Source organism: Sus scrofa, chromosome 15 (assembly GCF_000003025.6).
Source record: "Sus scrofa isolate TJ Tabasco breed Duroc chromosome 15, Sscrofa11.1, whole genome shotgun sequence".
Classification (NCBI taxonomy): Eukaryota; Metazoa; Chordata; class Mammalia; order Artiodactyla; family Suidae; genus Sus; species Sus scrofa.
Window position 1 is genome coordinate 92,244,889 of NC_010457.5, and position 25,551 is coordinate 92,270,439.

Genomic DNA, 25,551 nt, shown 5'->3' on the forward strand with positions numbered 1-25,551 from the left:
TGATTAAAAATCAAATATGAAGTTTTATTATATCCTGAGAGAAAAAAAGTAAAATACTACATAAACAAGGGAAAATAATATTTTATAATTTTTCATGACATGTACATGTTTCCAGTGCTGAGGAGTTGTGTAGGAATGATTCTTATAAAGTTATGCCACCTGGTTCCATGTATTGCTCGTCTGAAGCTTTGTGATGTTTATAGTTACCAAGCGGCTAAGTCTCATCAGCTGCTGATTGAATTTCTAAACCTTGTTTAATTCTGTAAAAATTCTCCAACAGGTTAAAATTTGTCAAGTAGATTAAGAACATATGAAGGACTAAATCAATGTAGCTCAAATCACTGAGCTATAGCACTGCTCATGTGCATAAGAAATATGGTATCAGTTTCTAGATGCCTGAAATCTTCCAATTAGGGAGGCCTTTGTTAAAAATCTTGAAATATGCAAGAGCACGTTACCATGCTATGAATTAGAGTGCTCTATTCTGTTTCTTAACACACTATAGCTCTTTCCTGACCATGTTGTGGGGCATGCAAAAAACAAAAATAAAAACAAAAAAACAGAGAAGGGGGAAAATGGAAATGAGCCAATTCTAGTTCCTATTAGCATATATGTTCTACGAGGATAAGGATTGCCTAAAACTGTGCCTATAATGAAGTCTAGACTTAGTAAGATGAGTTCAAAAGGTAGGTCAAAAGACAGGATAAAAAACAAGCCACTGATGGAATTTTTTCTTTTTCTTTTTACAGCCTCACCTGAGATATGGAAGTTCCCAGGCTAGGGTAGAATCAGAGCTGCAGCTGCAGGCCTACACCACAGTCACAGCAATGCTGGGTCTGAGCCCCATCTTTGATCTATGCTGCAGCTTGCAGCAACTCTGAATCCTTAACCCCCTGAGTGAAGCCAGGTTCAAAGCCACATCCTCATGGACACTATGTCAGATTCTTAACCTCCTATACCACAACATGAACTCCAGATGGAATATTTTAAAGCAAGGCTGAATTTGGTCTAGCCTTGAACACCAATATGACCTGAGCTTTTGGGAAGGAGACTTGCATCTAGGAAAAGAGATTTGATGGTTCTTTTTCTTGATAGAAATGGAATTTGAAATAGTTATTCCTAGGAAATTTATAATGCTATCTCATTTTTTAAAGGAAAAAATGTATTGCAAATTCAAAATGATAAAAGGAATAAAATCAGTCACCATACCTCTCCATTAAAGAAGCAATAAATTGTAGATACCAACAGACCCTGTAAAAGAAAAATAAAATTATCTGATTCCAAATGAAAAAGATACAGTATTTGTAAGCAACTTGCTGGGTATGTAGTTAAGAATAAAACCAGCGCTATATATAAATTTAAAACCAAATTTCACAAGGTGCCTTCTTGATGCAAGAACACCATACCTGATAGTGCACAAGGATGTGCATGATGTAATCGTATACCTCCTCTGCAATCTTTCCTTCAGGTCGCCATGGAATCAGCACAAATTCAATGCCAAGTAATGGCACCAAGATAAGTGTAGCTCTCACAGCTTTCATGTAGAGATTGGACTCTGCTTGGTGAGTAACTTTTAACTTGGTGATAAGAACTCGTACAATATTTAAAAGGAAAAAAAGATTCACCTAAAAAGAAATAAAATGTCATATTGAAATTATTTTATATTTAATATTAAGAATCATTATTGAAGGATCCTTGATTTTATAAATCTTAGAATATCTTTAGTGTACAAGAATATGTTCTATTCAAGAGAATATTTGCTTAAATGTTAATTTTTATTTCTGTTATCAAATTTTTTCCTTTTATTTTTCCCAGTTTTACTGAGATATAATCAACATCAAATAAGTTTAGGTTACATAGCATAATGATTTATCTTACACATGTTGTGATATGATTGCCGTAAGTTTAGTTAACATTAATTATCTCATATAGATACCAAAAACAAGTGTGCATGTGTGTGTGTGTGTATATATATGTATGTGTGTGTGTGTGTGTGTGTGTGTGTTATATATAAATATATATATATTTCCTTATGATGAGAACTCTTAGAATTTACTCTCAGTAGCTTTCAGATATATCATACAGAACTATTAACTACAATTATGTTGTACATTATATCCCTTGTACTTATTTATCTTAAACCTGGATGTTTGTGCCTTTTGACCACCTTTATCCAATTCCTCTTCCCTACCATCTCACCCTCTGCCTCCGGTAACCACAAATCAGATCTCTTTATTTTCATTAAAGTATAGTTAATTTACAATATTGTGCCAATTTCTACTGAGTAGCAAAGTGACTCATTCATATATATGTGTGTGTGTGTGTGTGTGTACATTCTTTTTCATATTATCTTCCATCATGGTCTATCCCAGGAGATTGGATATAGTTCCCTGTGCTGTATAGTAGGACCTCATTGCTTATCCATTCTAAATGTAATAGTTTGCATCTACTAACCCCAAACTCCCAGTTCATCCCACTCCCTCCCCCTCCTCCTTGGCACCCACAAGTCTGTTTTCTATGCCTGTGAGTCTGTTTCTGTTTTGTTGATAGGTTCATTTGTACCATATCTTAGATTTGACATATAAGTGATATTATATGGCATTTGTCCTTCTTTTTCTGATTTACTTCACTCAGTATGATAGTCTCTAGTTGTATCTGTGTTGCTGAGTAAATATTTTGTTCTTTTTATGGCTGAGTAGTATTCCACTGTATACATGTACCACATCTTCTTAATCTATTTGTCTGTCAGTTGACATTTAGGTAATTTCCGTGTCTTGGCTATTATTAATTGTACTGCTATGAACATAGGTGTGCATGTACCTTTTTGATTTACAGTTTTGTCTGAAATATTATCTCTTTTTCCTATGAGTTTATTTGTTTAAATTCCCCAAATACGTGAGATCACATAGTATTTGTCTTTCTCTTTCTGACTTATTTCACTTAGCTCAATGTGCTCAAGGTCCATCTGTATTCTCTCAAGTGGCAGAATTTCCTATTTTTTTATGGCTAAATAGTTTTTCATTGTATGTATGCACCACAACTTCTTGTTTCCATTTCTTAGCTATTGTGAATAATGGTGCTATGAACACAGGGGCAGATATGTCTTTGATACAGTGTTTTTGTTTCCTTTGGATATTGGATTTGTGATTTATTAATTTTAAAAGCATATCAAGTTATTAATCTTAAGTTTTAAAAAATAAAATTATAGTGAAATTATTGTGGACAGTATTCAGTTGAGGAACATCTGATTGTTTTGCTTAGTTCATTTCCTTACGCAATTTTTAAAAATTTTGCTATGGTTAAAAGACTAAAGCTTTTGAACATTTTTAGCTCAAAGAAAGGAAAGAATTGTTTATAACAAACACGAATTATTTTAAGTGTTTCCTCTGTGTTAGTGTCCATACCAGGTACTTTTCAAATATGTATGATACCATAATAACCATTACACCTTTTTGGCTTATCCTTCCTGCATTATTTGTGTATGTATGTGTGAGCATGTTGTTTGTGTAACAGCATCCTCACAGCTCCCCATGGTAGTACTGTAATCCTCTTTATCTTTTTAAGGAGGCTGAATCACACACTTGAATCAGTTAATATTCAACCTAGATCATCCTAGAGATAAAACAATGTTGGCACCCAACAGGGCCTCCTGCTAATTACCTTCTATAATTATAAACTTACTATGCGTGAAAACCTTCTCCAAGAGGAGGCATGCTCTTTGAAAGAGAAACATAAACTTCAAAGTTTTAGTATGGATAACTAAGTTACTCAGGAAACAAATAGTTCTGCTGACATACATTTCTCTCTCTCTCCCTCTCCCTGCCGCTCCTTCTCCCTGGATACTACTCTCTATTTTTATTATCTTCATTCAGGATGTCTTCCATAGGATTATGGTCTTTAACTCCAGAAACACCCTTTAGAGTTCTTATGCTACTATGCTCTTATCTTTCCTTTTTGTTCACCCTGACTTCTAGCATCTGTGCTTTGTTTAATAATCTAAAATTTTTAAACTGCTTAGTAACACACGATTTATACCCACATACTTTAATTAATTGGAAAAGGTAGCATCTCGTTTAATATAGAAAGCAAGGAACAAATAACATATATTTGCTGATTTAAGTCATGTATTATGAAAGTTACTGGGCATAAAAATATTCCACTACTATTCTTTCAGAGAATTCTTTGGAACATGTGTTTCAAATTACATAGCTAACTGTAATCCTGATGGAAACACATCTATGAAAAGTAACATGGTTACAGACACAGCAATGTCTCTGCCGAATACAAAATCAGAATAAGCCATTTCAACAGGTGTAAGAATGAAACATGATGAATCAACACATCAGCTGTTATTCCACTCATCGTACTATATTCCCTTCCTAAGCATTCATTGCTATTTTAAAAGTATTGACTAAATGAAAATTATAGCAGCCCACAGAAAAAGGTAATAATGCCCTTTTATATGCTTATAAATTTAGAATATAGAATATTTTATAAACCTAATATATAAAAATCAGTATAACTATTATAGTTTAGATGCCCATTATATGAAAATTTCTAAATGTGAAGTGCTTCTCCAAAAATAGCAAGTCTGATTGAAATTTGCAACTAGGAGCTAGAAAGTCATCCTACTTCAGTTTCTTCAAATACTTCCATTTATTTTAAATACAAACAGAAGAGGAATTGTGAATTTCAGATGAATTACATCTGGATCTCATCTATCCTAGAGAAAAACTATAGGTAAGGAGAAGAGAAAAACTATAGGTAAGGAGAAGAGAAAAAATTTGTTTTTACTCATTTTTACTCCAATACCCATAAAGTTCACCTAGCTGGTAGGTACAACAGGACACTTTCATATCACGATACCACCTATGGTCATGACCAGAAGCTGTGGGAGTCAGCACAGTGGCAGTAGGATTCCTGGAAGCCATCCCCAGATAGATCAGCCAGCAGTCACTTACCTATGCACTGAAGTAACCTAAACATCTCTCACTGAACACAAATTAAATGCATTGCCTCTCAACTTCCCCTTAGCAGAGGAAGTGCTACAGCCACTCCAATACCACCCTGCTCAAGGGGAAATGTGACTGAGGAAGTCTGAGTGGAAAGAAACTAATTGTGGTTGAAATATCTTATATATAAAAACTGTACAAGAACATGTGACCATATAAACAATTTCTAGAGCACCTCCCAAGACCTTGGAATTGTTTAGGACCGGTGAGGGGCCCTAGAGCTTAAACACGGATAGAACATTTTATTCTGATAGAAAAATAGACTCCTAATCTTTTTTTAGGCCAAGAAACATGGAAAAAGCTTTATGCAAATAATTGTGGATTTTTACTTCCTTTCTTAATGAGCGGCTTGATGATCTATATTCCTATGTGATATTTTATCCCAGTTAGGAATCTTAACTTTTTGCATTTTCCTCAAAACAGAACCATGGTATCAAGTAGAAATTATAAGTGAAGAAAGTTTTAAAAGCATTTTTTGAGAGTTTATTATATTCTGAACACTGTGTTAATTGCTTAACAAGATACATCTCATTTAATCCTATAACACCCTATGAGGTATTTACTCTTATTATTCTATAGTCATAGATGAGAAAACATAGGCACAGAGAGGCTAAAAACAAAACAGAACTTGCTTGAGATACACAACCAGCAATGGTAGAAATGGGTTTCAATGCTGATTATTTCCCAGAGCACAAAGTTAGGATACCTCAGGATACAGCTTAAAGAGTATTTACACATGTCCCTCGTGTGTGCAGGTAGCAAAGGGAGGAAATGCTTCTGCCTTTGAAATTTTCACGTGTCTATATTAATGTATATTAAAATTTCCATGAGATATAATAAATTCCCTTCACTGATATTTTGAACTGGTTGTCTTGTGTAGCCAGGCACAAATCAGAAATCTGACATTTGCTCCATGCTCTATACATGCTAGGCTAAGCAATTTTTATGTTTTAACTTACTTAATTTCTTCTTAAAATATTGTCTCTGTTATTATATTCTCTATACTACAAATGAGGGACTTGAGGCACATAGTGATTAGTTTAATTGCATAAAGCCACACAGCAAGTAAGAAGCAGAAGAGCTCAAATCCAGGCAATCAGCTTCCAGAATTTACCCTCTTAATTATGACACACTTTCAAAAATAACAATGATATACTTGAGAATGACTTGAACAGTGTTGTAACATAACCTTATACTAAACTGCAGCTAGCAAATATAGTAAGATAATAGAATATTTCGCTAAAAGAATCTGAAAGCAAATGTTAGAAATCTTTGAATTTTGGCTGAGAAACATACCACCTTCATCTTTTTACATATAATTAAATATTAGCTGTAATTACAGTCTTAGAGTCTGTAATTACATTCTTATCTCTAATATTCTATGAGATAAAGCATATTAGCATAGATTGATTTATTTTCCCATTGAAACAATGTTTTAAAAGCACTGAAATTAACTTCTGTTTCCGTACAACCACATTTTAAAATGTCCAACTTATGCATTTGTATTAAGTACTGATCATCATCATAATAAAACAATTTAAGCAATACTTTTTTCCAAATTAAAGTCTTTTCTTTTTTGAAATATTAATCTTATTACCATCACAGGTGTGGGTTTTTCCTGTTTGTCATCCCTATACCCTAGATTCATCTTCTGTCCTGCTCTGCTCTGCACCTCAGGAGGCTCTGAAGATTGCAGCATCACCAGGCTTTCTTGCCGTCAAATATTTGCCAGTGGGGGGAACCAAGAGATCAGAGCATGGAAAGAGAAGTCCGAGTATTTCTTTCCCCTTTTTCTCTGTCAGGCTGTGGTTTTGGTAGTAGCTGTGTTCTTCTACCCGGGGCCAGAATTCCTTTTGGACAACCCCTCCTGGCCCTCAGGAACACTGTTCTATCCCCTCTTCAAGTCTAGTCAGGATATCAGCTTCCCATCTTGGTCTGCAGTGACTCTCCGTCCCTTAGAAATTACCTCCTTTACTCTTCCTGCCAACACCTCAAATATAACACCTTTATTATACCCTCTTCAATCAATTCCTATGAGTACACTATGTCCACTGAGATCCTATAGGATACCACAGGCTGGATGTATCAGGAAAGAAAGTTGAACTATAAGCAATAATGAAAAAAGGAGCATTTTAATCACATACCAATAAAGCAGCACAAATCGGGCCATGGATAATGTAGAGGAGATGGGTATCAGAACTGATCCAGCAGCTAGGGGAAAAAGCAGGAAAATTATGTTGAAGACTTCCATTGTAATTACTTTCAATAGAAATCAAAAATAGAGATTATCTTACTTGTCATTGTAGTACAAGCGTCTGGCAACAGCATGTATACAAGCAGGAATCAGTGGAAATCCTATAAATATCAAACCAAAAAAATAAACAGGCAACTTTCTCTATAGATGAAATTCTTAAAATATTTCATGAAATATGAAATTCAGAAATACTGCAGGAGCAAAAATAACTGATCGTTATATGCTTATTGAGTAAATACTGTTTAGGTATTCATATTTTCAGGTTGGTGTGTGTATATATGTGTACTGTGTCTTCTTATATGAGTCATTTTGAATCAATGGACTCGAGAGCCTCAGTTTGTAAATGTGCTCCCTGTGTTCAAAGGCTTAGGAGAAATTCAGCATCTCATGTTTTCTGTAAGATAGAATCGGTCAATATTTGGTAGATAATCAGATGTGAGTAGAAGCTGAGCCTTACTGTGTGAAGAGGAAGAGAAGAGAGAGATGGTTTATATAGCAGAAATTTTGAGGGTTTTTAGTATTCTAAACAATAAAATAAAGATATATTTTATAAAGGTAAGCTGAATGTACTAATAGCTTCAATTCATACATACATATAACTGAGCAAAAACTGTACTCACTTGGCAAATATATATCTGACATTTTAATTCTAAATGTTATGCAAAAACCAATAGGAACAATATTTATTTTGATAAAAAAATGAAGATGGTGCAGGTGTGTGTGTATATACCTCTGTATATCTGCATCCGTTACCTGACTGGAGAGATAGGTAGATAGGATAGATGGATATGTAACTATGATTTTAGTTGTTTCTGGAAACTAGTCCTGTTGAATTCATGTTCATCATTTTATGTTTTGCATTATTCCAGTTGTTTTTTTAAATTTGCTAGAGATGTATCATTGTTTGCTTTGTGAATAATACCATGTCAGAAGATTGTGCGGAAAAGTTGATTTTTTGGCTGTCTTTATCCAATTACTGATCCCTTTAAAACTCTAACAATAAAATAACAATATTTTATTTAAACAAATATTTTTTAGAATGGAACTTCCAGGTTTTTAATCCCAATGCCTTTATTTTTCACATAAGTAGAAAGGAGATTTAAAATAGTACAAAGACTAGATCCTTAATTTATTATTCTAACTCTTGTTTTAGTCACTACATATTCAGCCAAAATATACACTGGAATATTAAACAGAAAAAAATTGTATTATGAATTGATCTGTGATTACTGAAAACGATGTCAGTGGTACTTTGAATATTTCAACTTACAGCAATAAGCAAAGGTTAATCATCTGATATTGTTTAAAAATAATAAGTATATTTTTATTACAAAGGAACTCTGCATCCTTCATAAGCTTTCTTAAAAGGTGAGTCAGTAGATATGTGCGATGGCACTTACCCCAGCCAAGAAAATAATACCACATCAAGTGTTGCTTCTCTGCAAACACGGCCACCACAATAAGTGTGTGTAGGTAAATGCCTTCACAAAGCATCCAAAAGTAGTTACATCCCATCAGGTAAAGATGAATGAACTGGAACACTTTACAACTAACCTATGAAGAAAAAAGAAAGCAAGCAACATTTAGTTGTTTATAAATTCATTTGTAAAGCAAATATTCTAGTTTAGCTTAGTTATACAGAAACAGAATTTTCTCTCCTCTACACAAAATCTTTCACACTAATGATTCAGATTTATAAAATGGTGCCTCTAAAGTAGCCACTTATTTCAGAGATTTATAATGATATATTTCCCAGGAAATGTGTAAATTCCAGGATTATTACATTTAGCAGAAGTGAATTTTCCTGATATTGTTTTAGTTATTGTGTAATTACAAGTATAAAAGTTTCACACATGAATGACTTCACATCTCTTTTAATTATGTCATCATGAACTCCATGACTATGGCATTCTGTTGGAAGAATCTTAATAATTATCTTAATAATTTTAAAAGTAGTTCATGGAAAGTATCAAATACTTGAGAGGCCTTGCATATTGTATGCTACCAGGGCAGGTGCTTATTAAACAATAATCTAGTGAGTCCATATTTTATCTTATTCAAATTTGGGGTTTGAGGGTTTCATGTAGGTAAAAAAAGAAAAGTTATGTTTTTTTCTTCCTCTTTTCCTAAGGTCTTCACTTTCTCTTTTTTACTCTTAAAGAGACAGGAAGAGGGAGGTTAAAATACAGGGTAAAGAAAACACAACAGTGTAAGAGATTTAGTTTACTCTCTTACCAAGGGGAATAAATTTAAAGCTCTATCAGAAATAAACAGTTAGTTACTCCCATCAGCTCCAATTTCCAGTCTGGAACTCAAATATTTAGCGGCAAGTATCATTGTTTTGGAAATAAATTTTTTTTTTTGACTATAGGGAAAATTGGAAATCAAAGGCGACAGGAGAAAAAAGTAAATATTAGGTTATTATAAAAGAGTGGTAATAACATTTGCATATGAGTTAGCTTAAAATATTTTAATATGTGTTGTTTTATGTAAGCTTTAAAATAATTCTATGAGGCATGATTTATCACTTAGCCATATATTTTATAGATAAAAAAGTAAGTATTGAAGTTAAGTGATTTGCTAACATTCATACAACATAAATCAAAACTGCACCCTAGACAGAAGTCCTATGATTCCAGTTTTATTTTCATGACTATACATAATGCCTTCTGACTGAGGATATTTATAAAACTTATTCTTTTATTAAATACATCTGCAGAATGCATGCCATTAAATTTTAAATATTTTACATTGATATAAAACACTTATTAAAAAGTTATCTCAAAAATAAAAATGAGCTATTTAACTGTTATATAGAAAAGATATGGTTCATCTTCAGAATTTTATCTGTATTATTTTTAGATATAAATATCTACTTGGGCTTCCAACTCCTTATTTTATTAAAAAATTAATCTATAAACTATTATGATAAAAGATTTAAATCATGCTTTAGAAAAATATTTTTATGAAGGGCATTGGTGATATAAACAATAAATTTCCCTAGAATATATTAGAAGTAACTATATTACATTTTTCAGCTTATGTGTTAAACAGGATATCCTTGTATATAAATGTAAAAATGAGAATCTCTTTCTCTGCAACTTCATGACAAAATGCTGAATCTCCTTGCTCTAGAGAAATTCACTCTAAAATGACAGGATACCTGCAATTTTTTATATTGCTAATTAAGCTCCAGCATTTCCTCACCCAATGACATTAGAGTGGAATATATACAAGATTAAGCAATACGGATACACATGTGCAAACAAAGCAGGGAATTTTAGAATTTTGGAAATTACCCGAAAAACACATATAAAACACATATGAGAGTATTGTTTATTGACCCATTGAGTGAAAATTCCTTCCCTTCTCTGATTTCAGTAACTAGATATCTTCAACTTTAAGAAACCACTTTATAAATACATATACACACACCCCTTCCCTAGTCTGTATCCAAAACTTTAGTATGGATACTATAAACATTATGAAAGCATATACTTTTAAAAACTTGAGTATGTGTTTGCTATTTAAGCAGATATTTTAATCTAAAAATAGCTTATAAGTGCCTGTAGGTTGCATAAAATACATACATTTGTGCAAGTAAATGTCAGATTGTTTTTAAAATGTACCTTTTATGTTATGATAATCTCTGTGTTTGTTTTGTGTGTTTTGATGTTTATCCTAAAGACTGTGCTTCCAAAGGGATGGTAAGGGAACAATTTATAAATGTTTGTTGAGACAGTGAGGACTTCGTAGAGCCTTTTAAAATTTTTATGTTAATAAATTATAACATTATATAGGTATATTTCACTCCCCCCAGTTTTATTAATTCTTTAAAGTCAGCCTGATACCAAACATGATTTAATTTAAATTTTCCATTTTCTTGTGCCTTTTCTAACCACAAAAACTTGTTACTTTAATTGATTTTTTAAAATTTGATTTCATAAAAATGATGTCCCACCGGCAGCAAGACTCTAACCATAAAATGAGGTGAAGCTATGTAACATATATAGACAGTTGAAACAAAGAAAGTTTTTGTCCTTTTGCTAGTCAATCTTTGTAACTTGGGGAATATAAATTAAATTAGAATATAGTTACGTACACATACACTTTACAGGTCGGATCTCAAAATATACATATATTAGTACTTAATTATATATATATATGCATATATCCAGGACACCCCTCCCCCCATCCTCTCCCATTTATTCTTTCTGTTTCAATCCCTTGAACCTCAGGTGCAACCTCATTCTACTTACAGGATTTGTGGCCACTAAGGCCTGGTTGTTGGCCACTGCAGTGAGATGAATGATTGTTACAATGGAGTTACAAACAAAAGAGAAGAACAGATTTTTGTGCAAGGTAATCCTTTGGCAACTTAGGCTCCTGAAAGGCAAGAGACACCAAAGTGTGTTGACATCGTTAAATGTTTCCATATTTTTATTAATAATCATTCAAATAATATACATTCACAATTCATAGCAGCTGTTCCAAATTTGGAAGAATTATTTTTCTTAAAACATGGCGGCACAGGAATTACTTTGGTACAGGTAGACATATGTGGGGACAGGACTTTGCCTTTACAAGGACTCTGAATAAATTTCTTCTGTTAATCTCTCAACATGATTAATATTCTAATTCATTCCAAAGATGTAGAAATTGAAATTAAGTGAAGATAATTGACTTTAAAAAATCATGCAGCTAATTAATTTAAAGAAAAATTTAAATCTACCTGTCAAATTTTCATAGATTTTTATTAACACCTTATAGGCTATTCTACTTACATAAGCTGTTTATGATTTTTTATGGTTGCTCTGTTTGTATAGCTCCTCTGTGGTAGTGCTGATTATATAAATTAATCATGAGAAAAAAATAACATGATTTAACATGTATTTAGAAGAAATTAACACATATTTAGAAGAATGATCAAAATATAGATTGAGCAACTAATGGGGTTTGTTCAGCTTTACTGAATTTTTTTCCAGTTGGCCCAGCCGTACATTATATATACAACTCCTTTTAATGAAGGTCCTTATATGTAAAACAAAATCTAAAAGTTAGTTGCATGGAATTCATATAGAAGTAGATTTGAGGAACAGACATTGTTAAAGACAAATAATGCTGCTCTTTAGATTGAATTCACATTCACTCTTTCAGATTGTATATGACTGCCTTACCTATGATCAAAGACCAACTTAAATACTACCTCCTTTATGAAGCATTATTCAAAGGCTTATTTGGGTAAAGTTTTAAAATAATAGAAAGGAATTCATTTGAAACTGAATACTTAATATCCAAACAAAACATATATACAAAGACATAAGAAATCTTTCATTGCAAGGATTTAAAAGCTCATTTTGGGTTTTACACAATTATGCAATTAATATGGTCAAACTAGATAATTGACCCTATATAAATCAATTCAGTGACGTACTTTGGAAACTTTGAGGAGGTTTTAACCTGGTTTTATCACTATATCACCTTATTCTAAATAGACTAGGTGCCCAGAATATTAAAGTTAGTCTGGGATGCCAAGGTTTTCTATATTCTAAAAAGCAAAGTTAGCTATATTGTCTCTGAAATTTCTTGCAGCTGTAGATCTATCATCCTATACTTAGCTCTAGTATTTTAAAAGATCTGGAAGTAAATCCCATACAAATCAATATTTGTGGATTTTCAATATATGTCTTTCACAGAAGTAGGTGCTATTAGGGAAACTCCTTTGAAAGGCTTCATGAAAAAGATGGCCCTTGGACCGATCACTGTGTATGAGACAGTCATATACCAGCAAGTATAAGTCCAGATGGAGTCCATCAAAATAGAAATAGCTGAGAGGTGCAGGTATTTTCATATTAGAGGGTCTTTAATTCGACTTTGTGCTTGAGAGTAGTGAGAAGCAGGCAGGGATCAAGCAACAGAGTCAAAATGATACTCTATAGAGAAGAAAAATCTTTGAAAGTTTTTAAACAGAGGACTGACATGATTCTTATTACTCAAGTGAAGTTAACATTGAGGCTTTATTTTTGATAAAATGTCACAGCAGTGACATGAGTGCTTCGTGTTCAATAAGAGGAGAATTACTGAATATGAGAAGAGATCTAATAAAAGATATTCTTTTCAAATAATTTATACATATTATGTATAGTTTTTATTGCAATTTATCACTCTTCTGTGTTGAACATTATGAACACACAAAATTTGTCTACATAATCTTATTTTAAAATGCTTGTTTTGAGCTTACCCTGTGTCTATGGCATGCCAACTATTGTTTAGGGAAAAACTGCTTTCTTAGGCAAATATAAAATACCCATGTACTTTTTTTAGTAACAGAATTTAGATAACTCAGCTACCATCATGGGAAAAAACTAAAATATTTTCCTTAACTGGGTTGTTTTGCCCTTTTCTGCTGAACACACTTATATCCAGGTCCATTGGTTAAGATATATATATAAACAAAATTTCATAGTTTTCAAATGATGACCAAAAGAGCAAGAGGGATTGCTTAGATAGCAAATAAGGAATACTTGTAAAAGTAAATTGGAATGAAGGAAAACAAACATTAAAGGCTTTCAAAAATAGCTATTCATGATGAGTAAGAGCTGAAAAATATCAGCTGAAGAACATAAAACAAACAGCATTTATATTATAACAACTTGATATTTATAAGTGAAAAGATTGAAAATATATAAAATAAAATACCAACTGTAGTTGGCTGAAAAACAATTTTAATTTTCCTTGTGTTCATTTAAACTTCCTTCTCTTCGCTCTGCTGGGCTGTATTCCTGTTTCTCTTGGTTCCCTCTTTTTTGATGATTTGGCTCTCACTTTAATCTGAATTGAAAGTTAAAGGCTTAAAAATTATCTGCTAGCATCTCTTCTTTTCTAAAGATGTGATTATTGTGAGTACAGCCACACACAAAAAAAGGGTTTCTTATTCCCTTAATATGTGATAAAACAATATGCCACATTTCCCTCTTTTAGACCTAAACAATGCTGTATTATGGGCAAAATTTTTAAATGGTAGAATGAAATTCTATTGTAAGTGAAATATTGAATATCAAAACCAAACAAATACTTAAATGGACACATGAAATCATTTCAATAGCCATGTGAAGCTTATTTTGAATGTTTTGCAAAATTATCTAAATAATATGATCAACATAGATAATTCACCCACTATAACTCAAGCCATATACTTCTGCTTTGGAAACCCTGATATCCAGTTTAGCAGTTGTAACATACTGGATCATTGCCAAATCACTTCAGTTTGGGTTGTATAAAATATCATCTACAACATTAACCTCTTTGCTTTGGTATCTTCTATTTTTTAACTACAGTTTTGGTGCAACTTAAGTGTAGACAAATGCTATCTGACATGCTTTATATCAATGCCTACTGGTAAAAATGGTTCAGATTTTTATAATGATTCATATTGTTCTCTTTTAAATATATTCACTAATATATATAAGTACATTAGTCAAAATAAAATCAACTTGTAAATGAAAACCAAAACATGTATTTGGTAAAAACACTGGTTCGCTTAACTGAAATAGTAAAAATATTTGAGCATTTTTTAAAATTTTAACCTGCAATCAGTTTCATCTATTCTAAAATTTTAATGCGTTTATTTTACTCGAAATACTAAAACAATTGTTTTACAGGCTTAGAGAATGTTCTACCAAAATCTCTCTGCTTTCTTTAAATGTTACAATATCCCTTTCTGTCCTAGCATAACCACAGAATAGAAAATGTGGATTGTGGGTCTGGATTGTTTCCATTTCGTATTCTCTACGTATAATTATTTTAGAACACTATTTCAATATGCAATGTTGACAAGCAGAGTTACAGAGGCAGTTGGCATAAATGACAACAAAACTATCATACTCCATATGTAATGTAACTATGCCTTTCAATTCTCTTTTGGAACAGTTAGAAGCAGGTAACATCAAGTCAGTACACATTGTTCAGAGTGGGTTTTGAAACTGACCTGAGATTAAACTGGACTGCGCCACCTACTGAAAGTGTGACTTTAGACAAGTTATGTAAAAACTCTAGGGAGCTCCCACTGTGGCACAGTGGAAATGAATCCAACTAGGAATCATGAGGTTGGGGGTTCGATCCCTGGCCTTGCTCAGTGGGTTAAGGATCTGGTGTTTCTGTGAGCTCTGGTGTAGGTCCAATTAGACCCCTAGCCTAGGAACCTGCATATGCTGCAGGTGCGGTCCTAAAAAGCACACACACACATACACAAAAACCCTAAAAAACTAATCCTCAGTGTCAATTTCCTTATCTGTAATATAGGGATAACAATAGTACTTCATAGGATTGGCTGGAAGGTTAAATGAGATAAATCGTGTTTAGTGCTTAGCATAATATCCAACCTATGGTGAACATTCAAAGTTAACTATTATTTTTTAACATAGCTTTCATATGGCTAATTTTAATCAAGTTCTCTAATGGTTTTATCTCACAAATAATACAACAGCATCAAGGTTCATGAATAATATAAAACTGCTCATGTTTCAAGTAATGCAGTGAAATCGTACATTGTTGTCTTTTTGTTACAAAACATAAGAATTTAGCATCAGATAATTTCCAGATGATGAAAGGCAATAAATCAAGCAACTTAAATTATCCTCCCAGAGTCATCTCCAAATTACCACTTTCATTATCACAAGGCAACAAGGCTGTCGCCTTGGTAACAAGGCTGTCCCATATTCAAAGTTCTCAGTAACAAGGCTGTCCCATATTCAAAGTTCTGCAACAGTATGAACAAAATAATGGCCCGCAAAATACTTGTTCCCATTTGGTTTGACGTGAGTTAGAAATTTCCAAACTACTCTCCTCAATGCTTATCCTAAGTAAAAGTAGTCATGGAAGGAGGAAATACAGGCAATGTAAGAATAGCTGACTGTACAAAGTACAGCTCCATATGCCAGTTTATGTAATTTAATTTCTAAATACTCAGCTCTTTTGCCAAGGAAACACAGGCCATGTATCTGAAAAGAAAGCCCATGCTCAGTAGAATACTGCCAAAAACAACAGGCAGAAAGCAATAAATGTATTAAAATAATAAGCAGTATAGCTATCTTTTGTCTACTGAAAATGGAGCCTTGAGTTGATGGAATCACCTGGTTGTGTATGACTCAAATTATATATAACCTCTATCATTAGCTCTCTTTTAGAGGCTGTTGATAATCCATTTGGCCAGAATAGGAAGGGCCCAAGAGTGTTTCAACCCAAGTGCTCAGTGAAGTCCTGCTGGAGAGGAAATGGTTGCTCTTCCCCCATCAAGTCCCTTCCACCCTTGGCCCTGACTTTCAGGGCTGCTCCTTTGATGTAACATATGAGTGTAGGCTGCATAGGAACAGACGTGCTCATTTTATGTGGCCATCTAGTTTTCTTTCATATATGAACTGCCCCAGAGCAAGTGCTCTTTCTCCTAAGAAAACTAAGAGAAGAAATAGTCTGGCTTTCTGAATGCCTATGTTTCTTAGCACCAAAAAATCAACCTTGTTAGAGACAAAATTTATAGTAACAGCAGACACCATAATATTGAGCCTTTACAATATCCCAGGCATAGAGGTAAGTACACTCATCATCTCATTTAACAACCCCTTGAAGTATTATTATCCTTTAATAAAACTGAGGTAAGCTGCTCTAGTTTACAATCTTATTAAGTGATCTTTTGAATTTGAAGGTTTATGTTTTTAAGAATGTCATAAGGCTTTTGTCTCTTTTAATATTAATTTAGTCACATAAATATTTATTGATGTGTACGTAATATATCATGCACTGTTTCCAGATACTGGGGAAACCATTGTGAACAATATGGAGCAAGATCCTGATCTCATGTTGCTTGTGAAACAATGGAGGGTAGACACATAATTTACGTATGCAATTCCAGATAGTGTTTTATGCTTTTTAGAAGTTAAAATAGGATGAGATTAAAAACTGCGGCCAGAGTGAGGGGAATACTCAAGACAGAATTGAAACAGGAATAATAGGTAAGAAAAGCATTTCAAACAGAGAAGCCTCCGTGTATCAAACATAAATAAATAAATAAACAAACAAATAAAAGAGTTAAAGCTTAAGATTTTTGAGGGGCAAGAAGGATGGACGATGTGAATAAAACATATGATAAGACCCCACATTGGTTTTTTTTTTCCCATTCTAAAATGAAGAAAATTAAATTCAAAGAGCATACCTTACTAAATGACTTTTTGATTCTATAGCTCATACTCTTACGTTACATCTTAATGTTCTATCAGCAAATGTTAGCAATGTAATATCTGGTCATTCTTGTTCTTTGGTTTTCAAACTACTAAAAAGATGTTACAGTTTGGAGGGTTTACTTTGTTTTTTCCTCATACATAGTCATATCAGTGTCTAGAAAAATAAACTATATCTGCAAGAGTGGAAAACCAGATTGCAAAACATATTATGACTTTGGAAAGAAAAATGTTATATTAATTATATTATTTAGGTTCTCTATCTCAAATTACAAAGTTTTAATCCATTCGAATGACTGTATAGTTTTTATTCCAAGCAATGGCTCCCTAGTGTTCTTAAAATGATTTGTTGTTTTATTCCAATGAAAACTGAATTATACTGAAATAGTCCTTATGTTTCAGCTTGCTTGAATAAAATAGATGAAATATAATTCCAAAAATGTCCATATTTATCAAAAATATCAACAGAAATATCTATAGTTTAACATTTGACATTTATAGTTTAAATAATAAATTTACTCTAAAATAAGTCCAAATTCTTTAAGTTATTTATATTTACATACTTGGGACTCTTTTCCATAAACCAGTACCAGCAATTACATTTAGAGGAACCGGTTTTTGTTAAGAGTAAATCTATTAGTGCTTGCATCAGTTTGTCCTTATTTAAATCTGATACTCTAATGTGGAAATGCAGTACTTTTATTATATAATTGTAGTGGACATATTGTGAAAGCTTTCCAGCCAAAACTTGCATTACAGTTAGGAATGCTTTCAGCTCTCACCATGTTCAGTTTAAGAGGGAAGGATTTTTCAGCACTTGGATTAAATTCATTAATTTGGAAATAGACTCAAAAATGAGTATGATCTAACTAAACATTACATGAAAAACTATAGTTAATTTAACAATATCTACTGTTAAGCTGAAAGAAGCCTAGGATGCATGTAATAGAATAGAAAGCATCTTAGAACTGTAGTGCATTAGAAACCACAAGAGTGGAGAAAACAAGGATGATCCTGGATATGTGTTCAGAGGTATGTTATTCAGGGACCCGTGGATGACTGTTACTGAGCTCAGCCATTGTCAAACCTCTGACAGTATAGATTTACCAAGTTTTAAACATCTTATTTAAGAGTTCTGATTTGCAAAAAAAAAAAAGGTACATCAGAGTATGATTTGTAAAGGAAGATTCTCTTTTCTCTGTTTCAATGTAGAATTTCTTGAAATAATTAGCTTTGTTTAAACCCAATTTAAAGATTTAATCATGAACAGTTTCAGGAGAAAAATTATAGCTTAAAGAAGAAAACCATACTTCTAACTCAAGAGATATATGAAGAAATTGGAAATGAAATAAAAGTTTACAGTATCAATTGAATATTTTTCACATATGATCTTAGAAAAAAATTGAGAATTTGGATCACTTGTCCTGAAAAGCAGAAATAAAAGCATTAAATAATTATTTTAAGTTAAGATTGTAGGCTTTGGCCTACAATCTGGATAGATTTTTTTGCTGAATTATTTTGGGACATTATCTAAAATGATACTATTGTCTATATAGTTGCAAATATACAATTTGGTTTTAAAATTATTCAGGGAGTTCCCTTCATGGCTCAGTGGAAATGAATCTGACTAGTAACCATGAGGATGCACATACAATCCCTGGCCTCACTCAGTGGGTTAATGGTCTGGCGTTGTTGTGAGCTGTGGTGTAGTTCGCAGACGTAGCTCAGATCTCGCATTGCTGTGGCTGTGGTGTAGGCCAGCAGCTACAGCTCTGATTCAACCCCTGACCTAGGAACTTGCATATGCCGAGGGTGCAGCCCTAAGAAAGAAAAAAAAAAAAAAAAGTCTGAAGTGTCAGCAAAATTAAGATGGTTTAAACAAACAAACAAAAAAGAAGCACTTTTCCCCCCATGCAAGTTAAATGTTACATGCGGTATTTTATGTGCAAGAAGATGGAGCCCTTTGTCTGGGTTGAAAGTAAGAGCAAGATTTGCTATGCTCTCAGATTTTACACAGTAATTAAAATATAATTTATAACTAATTCCGGTAAAGCTTATTTATTTTTTATCTAAAGGGTTCTGCTTTGTTTTTCCAAGGTTCATTACGAATAAGAGTCATTGCCTCTCGGGGCTTGGCAAATCCCAAAGTTCTGTCTCTCTCTCTTCTCCTCCCTTTCTGTTCCCTTTCTTTTTATCTCCCACTCTGACTCTTTCCTTAAATTGGTTCTAATATAAAACTGAAGTATATCTAGTAAATAGTGTTTCATGTTCTCTGTTTCTAATTTAAAGCATGGATGAGTAGTAGATTTTTCTTTCCTCTCTAAATAAAAAATAACAAACAGTACCCTAAATCAACTTTTTTTATGGTTCTTAGTTTTTGTTGGGATGGATCAGTGACCCTCAGTTAACAAATGCAAAAAAAAAAGAAAGAAAAAAGAGGTTTCCTCTACACTAGACTAAGCAAGAATGACTGCATATGTGGAACTGGGTTCAGAAGCAGAAAGGAAATATTGATAGATTTTTGTATACACAGTGATTTCATGTGAACCATCAGCTCTCCTAGGGATTGTTTCCAGGTTAATTGGAAGAAAGCTAAGATTTCTGTTGGCTCATAACTGTATGAACATGCTCTATCGACCATTCAGTAAAGCATTTTCTGAGATGGCCTTGGTCTTCCTTTGATCTTGCTGCGGGGCATTGTATATTATTTTACACAGATGCTTCTACTGGTTAGAATTATAATGTCTTTCTTTGTTGATGGAGACACCAAAGGTCAAACTCAAGGGACTTGTCTAAGGTCATAGCTAAGTTATGAGAAAGTCAGTCCTGGAAATAAACTTCCAAGTCAGTTTATGTCTTCATCCCTTAAAGAAGTATTAAGTGCCTACTATGCATAAGTTTATATGCTAAGCCCTAAAATGTGTAAAGAAACAAAACAGAGATGATTCCTGCTCTCATGGAACTTTGTGGTGTTCTTTCAATTATTTCCTATTTTACTGGATGGTTGTTTTTGACTATTAGCGGCTTTTTCTATTTTAGCCAATAGTTCTGGGGATTATATATTAAAGTGTTTTAAAACCAAAGACTACAAATTCTTTAAAACAGATTCAAGTACTGAGTAAGCTATCTGGTATTTTGCAGACACTTACTTACGAGTTTTTTTTTTCTGATTTAATTGTACTGTTAATTGAGTTTATAAAATTTTTCATTCACTGTGTTTTTATTTTTCTACATGAACATTATAACAATTTCTTTCTTTCTTTCTTTTTTTTTTTTTTGTCTTTTTAGAGCCTGCACATGCAACATATTGAAGTTCCCAGGCTAGGGGTCCAATCAGAGCTGTAGCTGCCGGCCTACACCAGAGCCACAATAACACAGGATCTGAGCTTCGACCTACATTACACCACAGCTCACTGCAACGCTGGATCCTTAACCCACTCTGTGAGATCAGGGATCAGACCGGCGTCCTCATGGATGCTAGTCCAGTTCATTAACTGCTGAGCCATGACAGGAACTCCATAATCTCTTTAAAATGTGGTATACATAAAACTAGAAATTATGTTCTTTAATTTTGTTTTTAAGAACCCACTGTTGTATGCCTATCAGGCCTAAATATTTATGTAAAAATCTTTGAATGGACTAATACAGAAGAGCAAGAGCGATAACTACACCAATAATAGGCAATGTTTTCTGAATGAGACTCTCCACTTAAAGCATGTATATCATCTCAGCACTTATGCCAAATCCATTATATTGATACTAATAGAATCTGCATTTTATTTTATTTTATTGTATATATATTTTTTTGTCTTTTCTGGGGCCACACACGCAGCATATGGAGGTTCCCAGGCTAGGGGTCTGATTGGAGCTGTACCACCAGCCTTCGCCAGAGCCACAGCAACGCAGGATCTGAGCCGCATCTGCAACCTACACCACAGCTCCTGGGAACGCTGGATCCTTAACCCACTGAACGAGGCCTGGGATCGAACCTGCAACTTCATTGTTCCTAGTCAGATTCATTAACTACCAAGCCATGACAGGAACTCCAGCATCTGCATTTTAAAGATGTAAAGTTGAGGATTAAAGAAATGAAAGAATCTGCTCAATGCCATTCATTAAAGTAAGTGATAAATGTGGCATCTGAGACCAGATGTGCCTATTTAGAGAAATACTCTTTTTGGGGCTTTTTTGTTTTGTTTTGTTTTGGCCATGCCTGAGGCATGCAGAAGTTCCCAGGCCAGGGACTGAATCCATGCCACAGCAGTGACCCAAGCTACAGAAGTGACAACACCACATCATTAACCCAACTAGGCCACCAGGGAACGCCCTAGAGAACATACTATTAACCACTTTCCCACAGTGAAGGATGTCTAACACATAAAAAAGTATTTAGAATGCTATATTTGAGTCTTACTTGACCCCGGTTTCTCATGTTTTATCTAAAGCCTGAGAATGTATAATAAGAAAGAAAAATTAATTTGAAATTTGCTTCTTTCTGGTCAAATTCTCCATTTTTTAAAAGATAACTAAAGAAGTCAAATAAAATTACTAAGCCAAAAAAAAAGTACACAGATCAGGAAGAATTCTAGATAACTTAGTTAAGTACTTAGAATATAAGTGAAATTTGGTGTTGAACTAGATAATCTCTTCACTTATTATGGTTTACAATTTTCACCTGTTGAAATTCTACCCGGGTTAACACTTGTTTCAATGGGATTATCAATTCAGGAATCTTCTATGAGATAAAATGAATCTTTTCTTCCTGTCTTTCCATAGCTCTTTGTAGTTCCACAATGACTCTGTTTTTGGTTTTTTACTTTGTATTACTATTATGTAGGGGCAGTGTCAGATGACTGATGAAGTCATCATAGGTCATCTAACATTACATAAGACTATGTGCCTACATGATTGATATAGTCTAATGACAAAATTAGTATCTTTTTACCCTTTATTGAGAAATTGCTACATGCCAGGTACTATGTGAGTCTTCTCTGACCAGTATTTTAAACATTAAGATTACTATAAAGAAACAATCTAACTAAAAGGCAGAAATTAGGATAAGTCCATACTGCTAATAAGTGGTGATGGCAAGATTTGAATATATTCCATGTTTTTAATTACTTTATTACACATCCATTAAAATTAGCTTATGCCTGAAATTGAGTACATATCTATCATACTAAGTCACCATTAAAGGTTTTTGTTTTTGTTGTTGTTGTTCACTATAGAAAATAAGCCAGTTAATTGTATTTTCAGGATAAACTCTAAATATAAGCAATGCAATTAGTTGAAAACCTTAATTTTTCTTTTATATAGAGGCCAAGAACCAAGTTCCATATATTTACAAGATATTTATTTGCTTTAATAAGGTTTTGCCTTTGTTGCATACCAGAAATCTTTTTTAAAAGCATAGAAATTTTAGCGCTTAATATATATATATATTGCATACACTACTTATTTTTTAAAAAAGAAAACTTGCTCTTTTTCTGAGGGAAAAAAAGTCTATTAATATGTTAAACATGAGGACAATGTTTGGGCAAGATGCAATTTTTAGCCTGTCTTAAAGTGAAGTATGACTCTACAAATTGTATTTTTAAAACTAAAGTACTTATGTATACACACAATTTCAGTTTTCTAAAAAGTGTTTCTCTACAGAGAAAAATTAATTCTGAAGTTTAAAATTTTGAGTTTTCACTTAAAAATTAAAATTACTTGTGAGTATTGGTTGAATAGTACTTGCTTTTAAAGTAGAAGTGCTATAAAATTGGGTTGCAATGATTGCTGTACAACTATAAATCTAGTAAAATTCATTGAGAAAAAATAAATAAAAACAAATAAAATATGATATATGTAAATGCAAATATAAAAATATTGAACCAGATATTTTTTCAATTCCTAATCAATAGTAAATATGGTTTATCTGTATAGATAGCTTTCGGCCTGCAAGTATTTTGCAGGCCGAAAGCTAACAAATACTGACTTTACTGATATCAAAATTATGTATTCTGATTTAAAAAATTAACTTTTTCATTCTAATCCTCTTTACTAAATTATAGACTTGGGCTTGGAAGTACCATTATAAATCATTAGGTCCAGCTATGAGCCCAGTATAGAAATCACCTATTTCGGGAGTTCCCATCGTGGCGCAGTGGTTAACGAATCCGACTAGGAACCATGAGGTTGCGGGTTCGATCCCTGCCCTTGCTCAGTGGGTCAAGGTTCCGGCGTTGCCGTGAGCTGTGGTGTAGGCCGCAGATGCGGCTCGGATCCTGCGCCGCTGTGGCTCTGGCGTAGGCTGGCAGCTGCAGCTCGGATCCTGCGCCGCTGTGGCTCTGGCGTAGGCTGGCAGCTGCAGCTCCGATTAGACCCCTAGCCTGGGAACCTCCATATGCCGCGGGAGCGGCCCAAGAAATGACAAAAAGACAAAAAAAAAAAAAAAAAAGAAATCACCTATTTCAAAATTCCTGATAGGTTGACATCTAATATCTGAAAATTTTGGACGACAGGAGGTTCAGTTGGTCAACTGATGATCCAGTCTATTTTGTTTTTGAGTTTTTCATTTTTTTTTAATTCAGCCAAATATTTTTCTATGTTATTATACAAACTCTATTCCCAGTTTTAGTCTTTTGGAATATTAAAGTCCTCTATCGCACCCCTTTATTTTGTCATTTTCTGGCTTAACATTTTTGGTACTTTGATTCCCTGGTCAGCAGACATTATTTTCTTCAATTTCTTCACTCTCCTGATAAGTCAATTCGTATCACATCCTCTTTTCCTCTTCAAAATTACTCCATAGTGGACTGGTCTGATTGGAGATTTGAAACTGCATATTTGTGGTATTGTTTTCACTTGGCAAGCCCACTGTTGCCTCATTAGTCCACAGCAAGAATGTACTCAATTAAATCATAGCTCTTTCATGAAGAAACTTTGTTAGGTTTGCATTTGGATTTATGGAGTTAGTTATATCCTTGAAATCCAAACTTGATTGGGGCCATAGGGCTTGACATTCTAGGACACCCTTGTTCTCTTTTTAACTATTAATTTTGGCATGCAATATAATTGCTATACTTCATGCCCTTGAGAAATTTAATGTGCTTGAATAATTTGTCTTTTTACATGCGAAATAGAGTTCATTTAATCCGAAGGGTCTCAGCTGTATTAGTTTTAAATCTGAAAAGATGATAGTCTCCTAAAGGGTAACTAAAAATGTATTCCACAGCCAGTGCAAACTTAGTTGAAGTTTCAGAAATAGTGCAATGAAAAAAATCACAGAGATTTCACTGATGAAACAATACTAAAGTTTAGACCTGAAAGATGAATAAATTTACTTAAACTAGAGGAGTAGGGGAGAGAATAGACAGACTATTCAGTGATGGCTACATTAATGAATATGATTTTATTTAAATTGTTAGTATGTCTAAAATTTTTAAAGCAAAGGATGACAAAATCAGATCTTTATTTTCTATAATTCTTTGAAAGTATTTTGACTGTGTTATTTAGAAATGAATGAAGGTGGTGAAAGTGGACTAACAGAGTCTAGCTAAGAATAGGAATGTGGTAGTGGCAGAAGAAATGAAATGGATAGATCGGAGTGCTGTTAGGAAGTTATATCCTCAGAGTATGAGGAGATGATGATAGGAATATTGAGATGGTATCTTTGACTGCTCCTAATTCGTAGCTAATGCAACTAGATTGCTGGTAGTGTTTTTTGTAAAGATGGATCACTCTAGAAGAAAAACTGCTTTGGGTTAGGAGGAGATGTGTATTATGAATTTGTTTTGAACATGTTGATTTTAAAATACTTTCAAGATGATGAATTTCAAGAGCCATAAAAAGACATACGTTTGACTAAGAAATCACAAGTCTCTGGGAATGAAGCCTAAAAATAGTGTAAAATATGGGAAAAGATGTGGCCGAAAATGTCCATTGCAGTGTTTTAATAAATAGAAAAAGTTGGAAGCAACATTAATATTTAAATATAAAAAAATGATTCAGTAAACTTTTGTAAATTTACTAAATGAAATATGAGTTAGCCAATTAAACTAAAAGATTG

General features: G+C 33.3%; 1 protein-coding gene across 5 annotated transcripts in view; it reads right to left on the reverse strand.

Annotated features, from left to right (window-relative positions):
* CALCRL (calcitonin receptor like receptor) overlaps positions 1-25,551 on the reverse strand; it is a 99,196-nt gene that overhangs the window by 11,625 nt on the left and 62,020 nt on the right. For all 5 annotated transcript variants that reach the window (XM_021074680.1, XM_005672015.3, XM_013984331.2 and 2 more), the window contains 6 exon segments: positions 11,526-11,652; positions 8,667-8,820; positions 7,307-7,367; positions 7,157-7,223; positions 1,407-1,625; positions 1,210-1,251 (listed from right to left, as the gene is read on the reverse strand). In XM_021074680.1, the coding sequence (XP_020930339.1) occupies positions 1,210-1,251; positions 1,407-1,625; positions 7,157-7,223; positions 7,307-7,367; positions 8,667-8,820; positions 11,526-11,652 (670 nt within the window).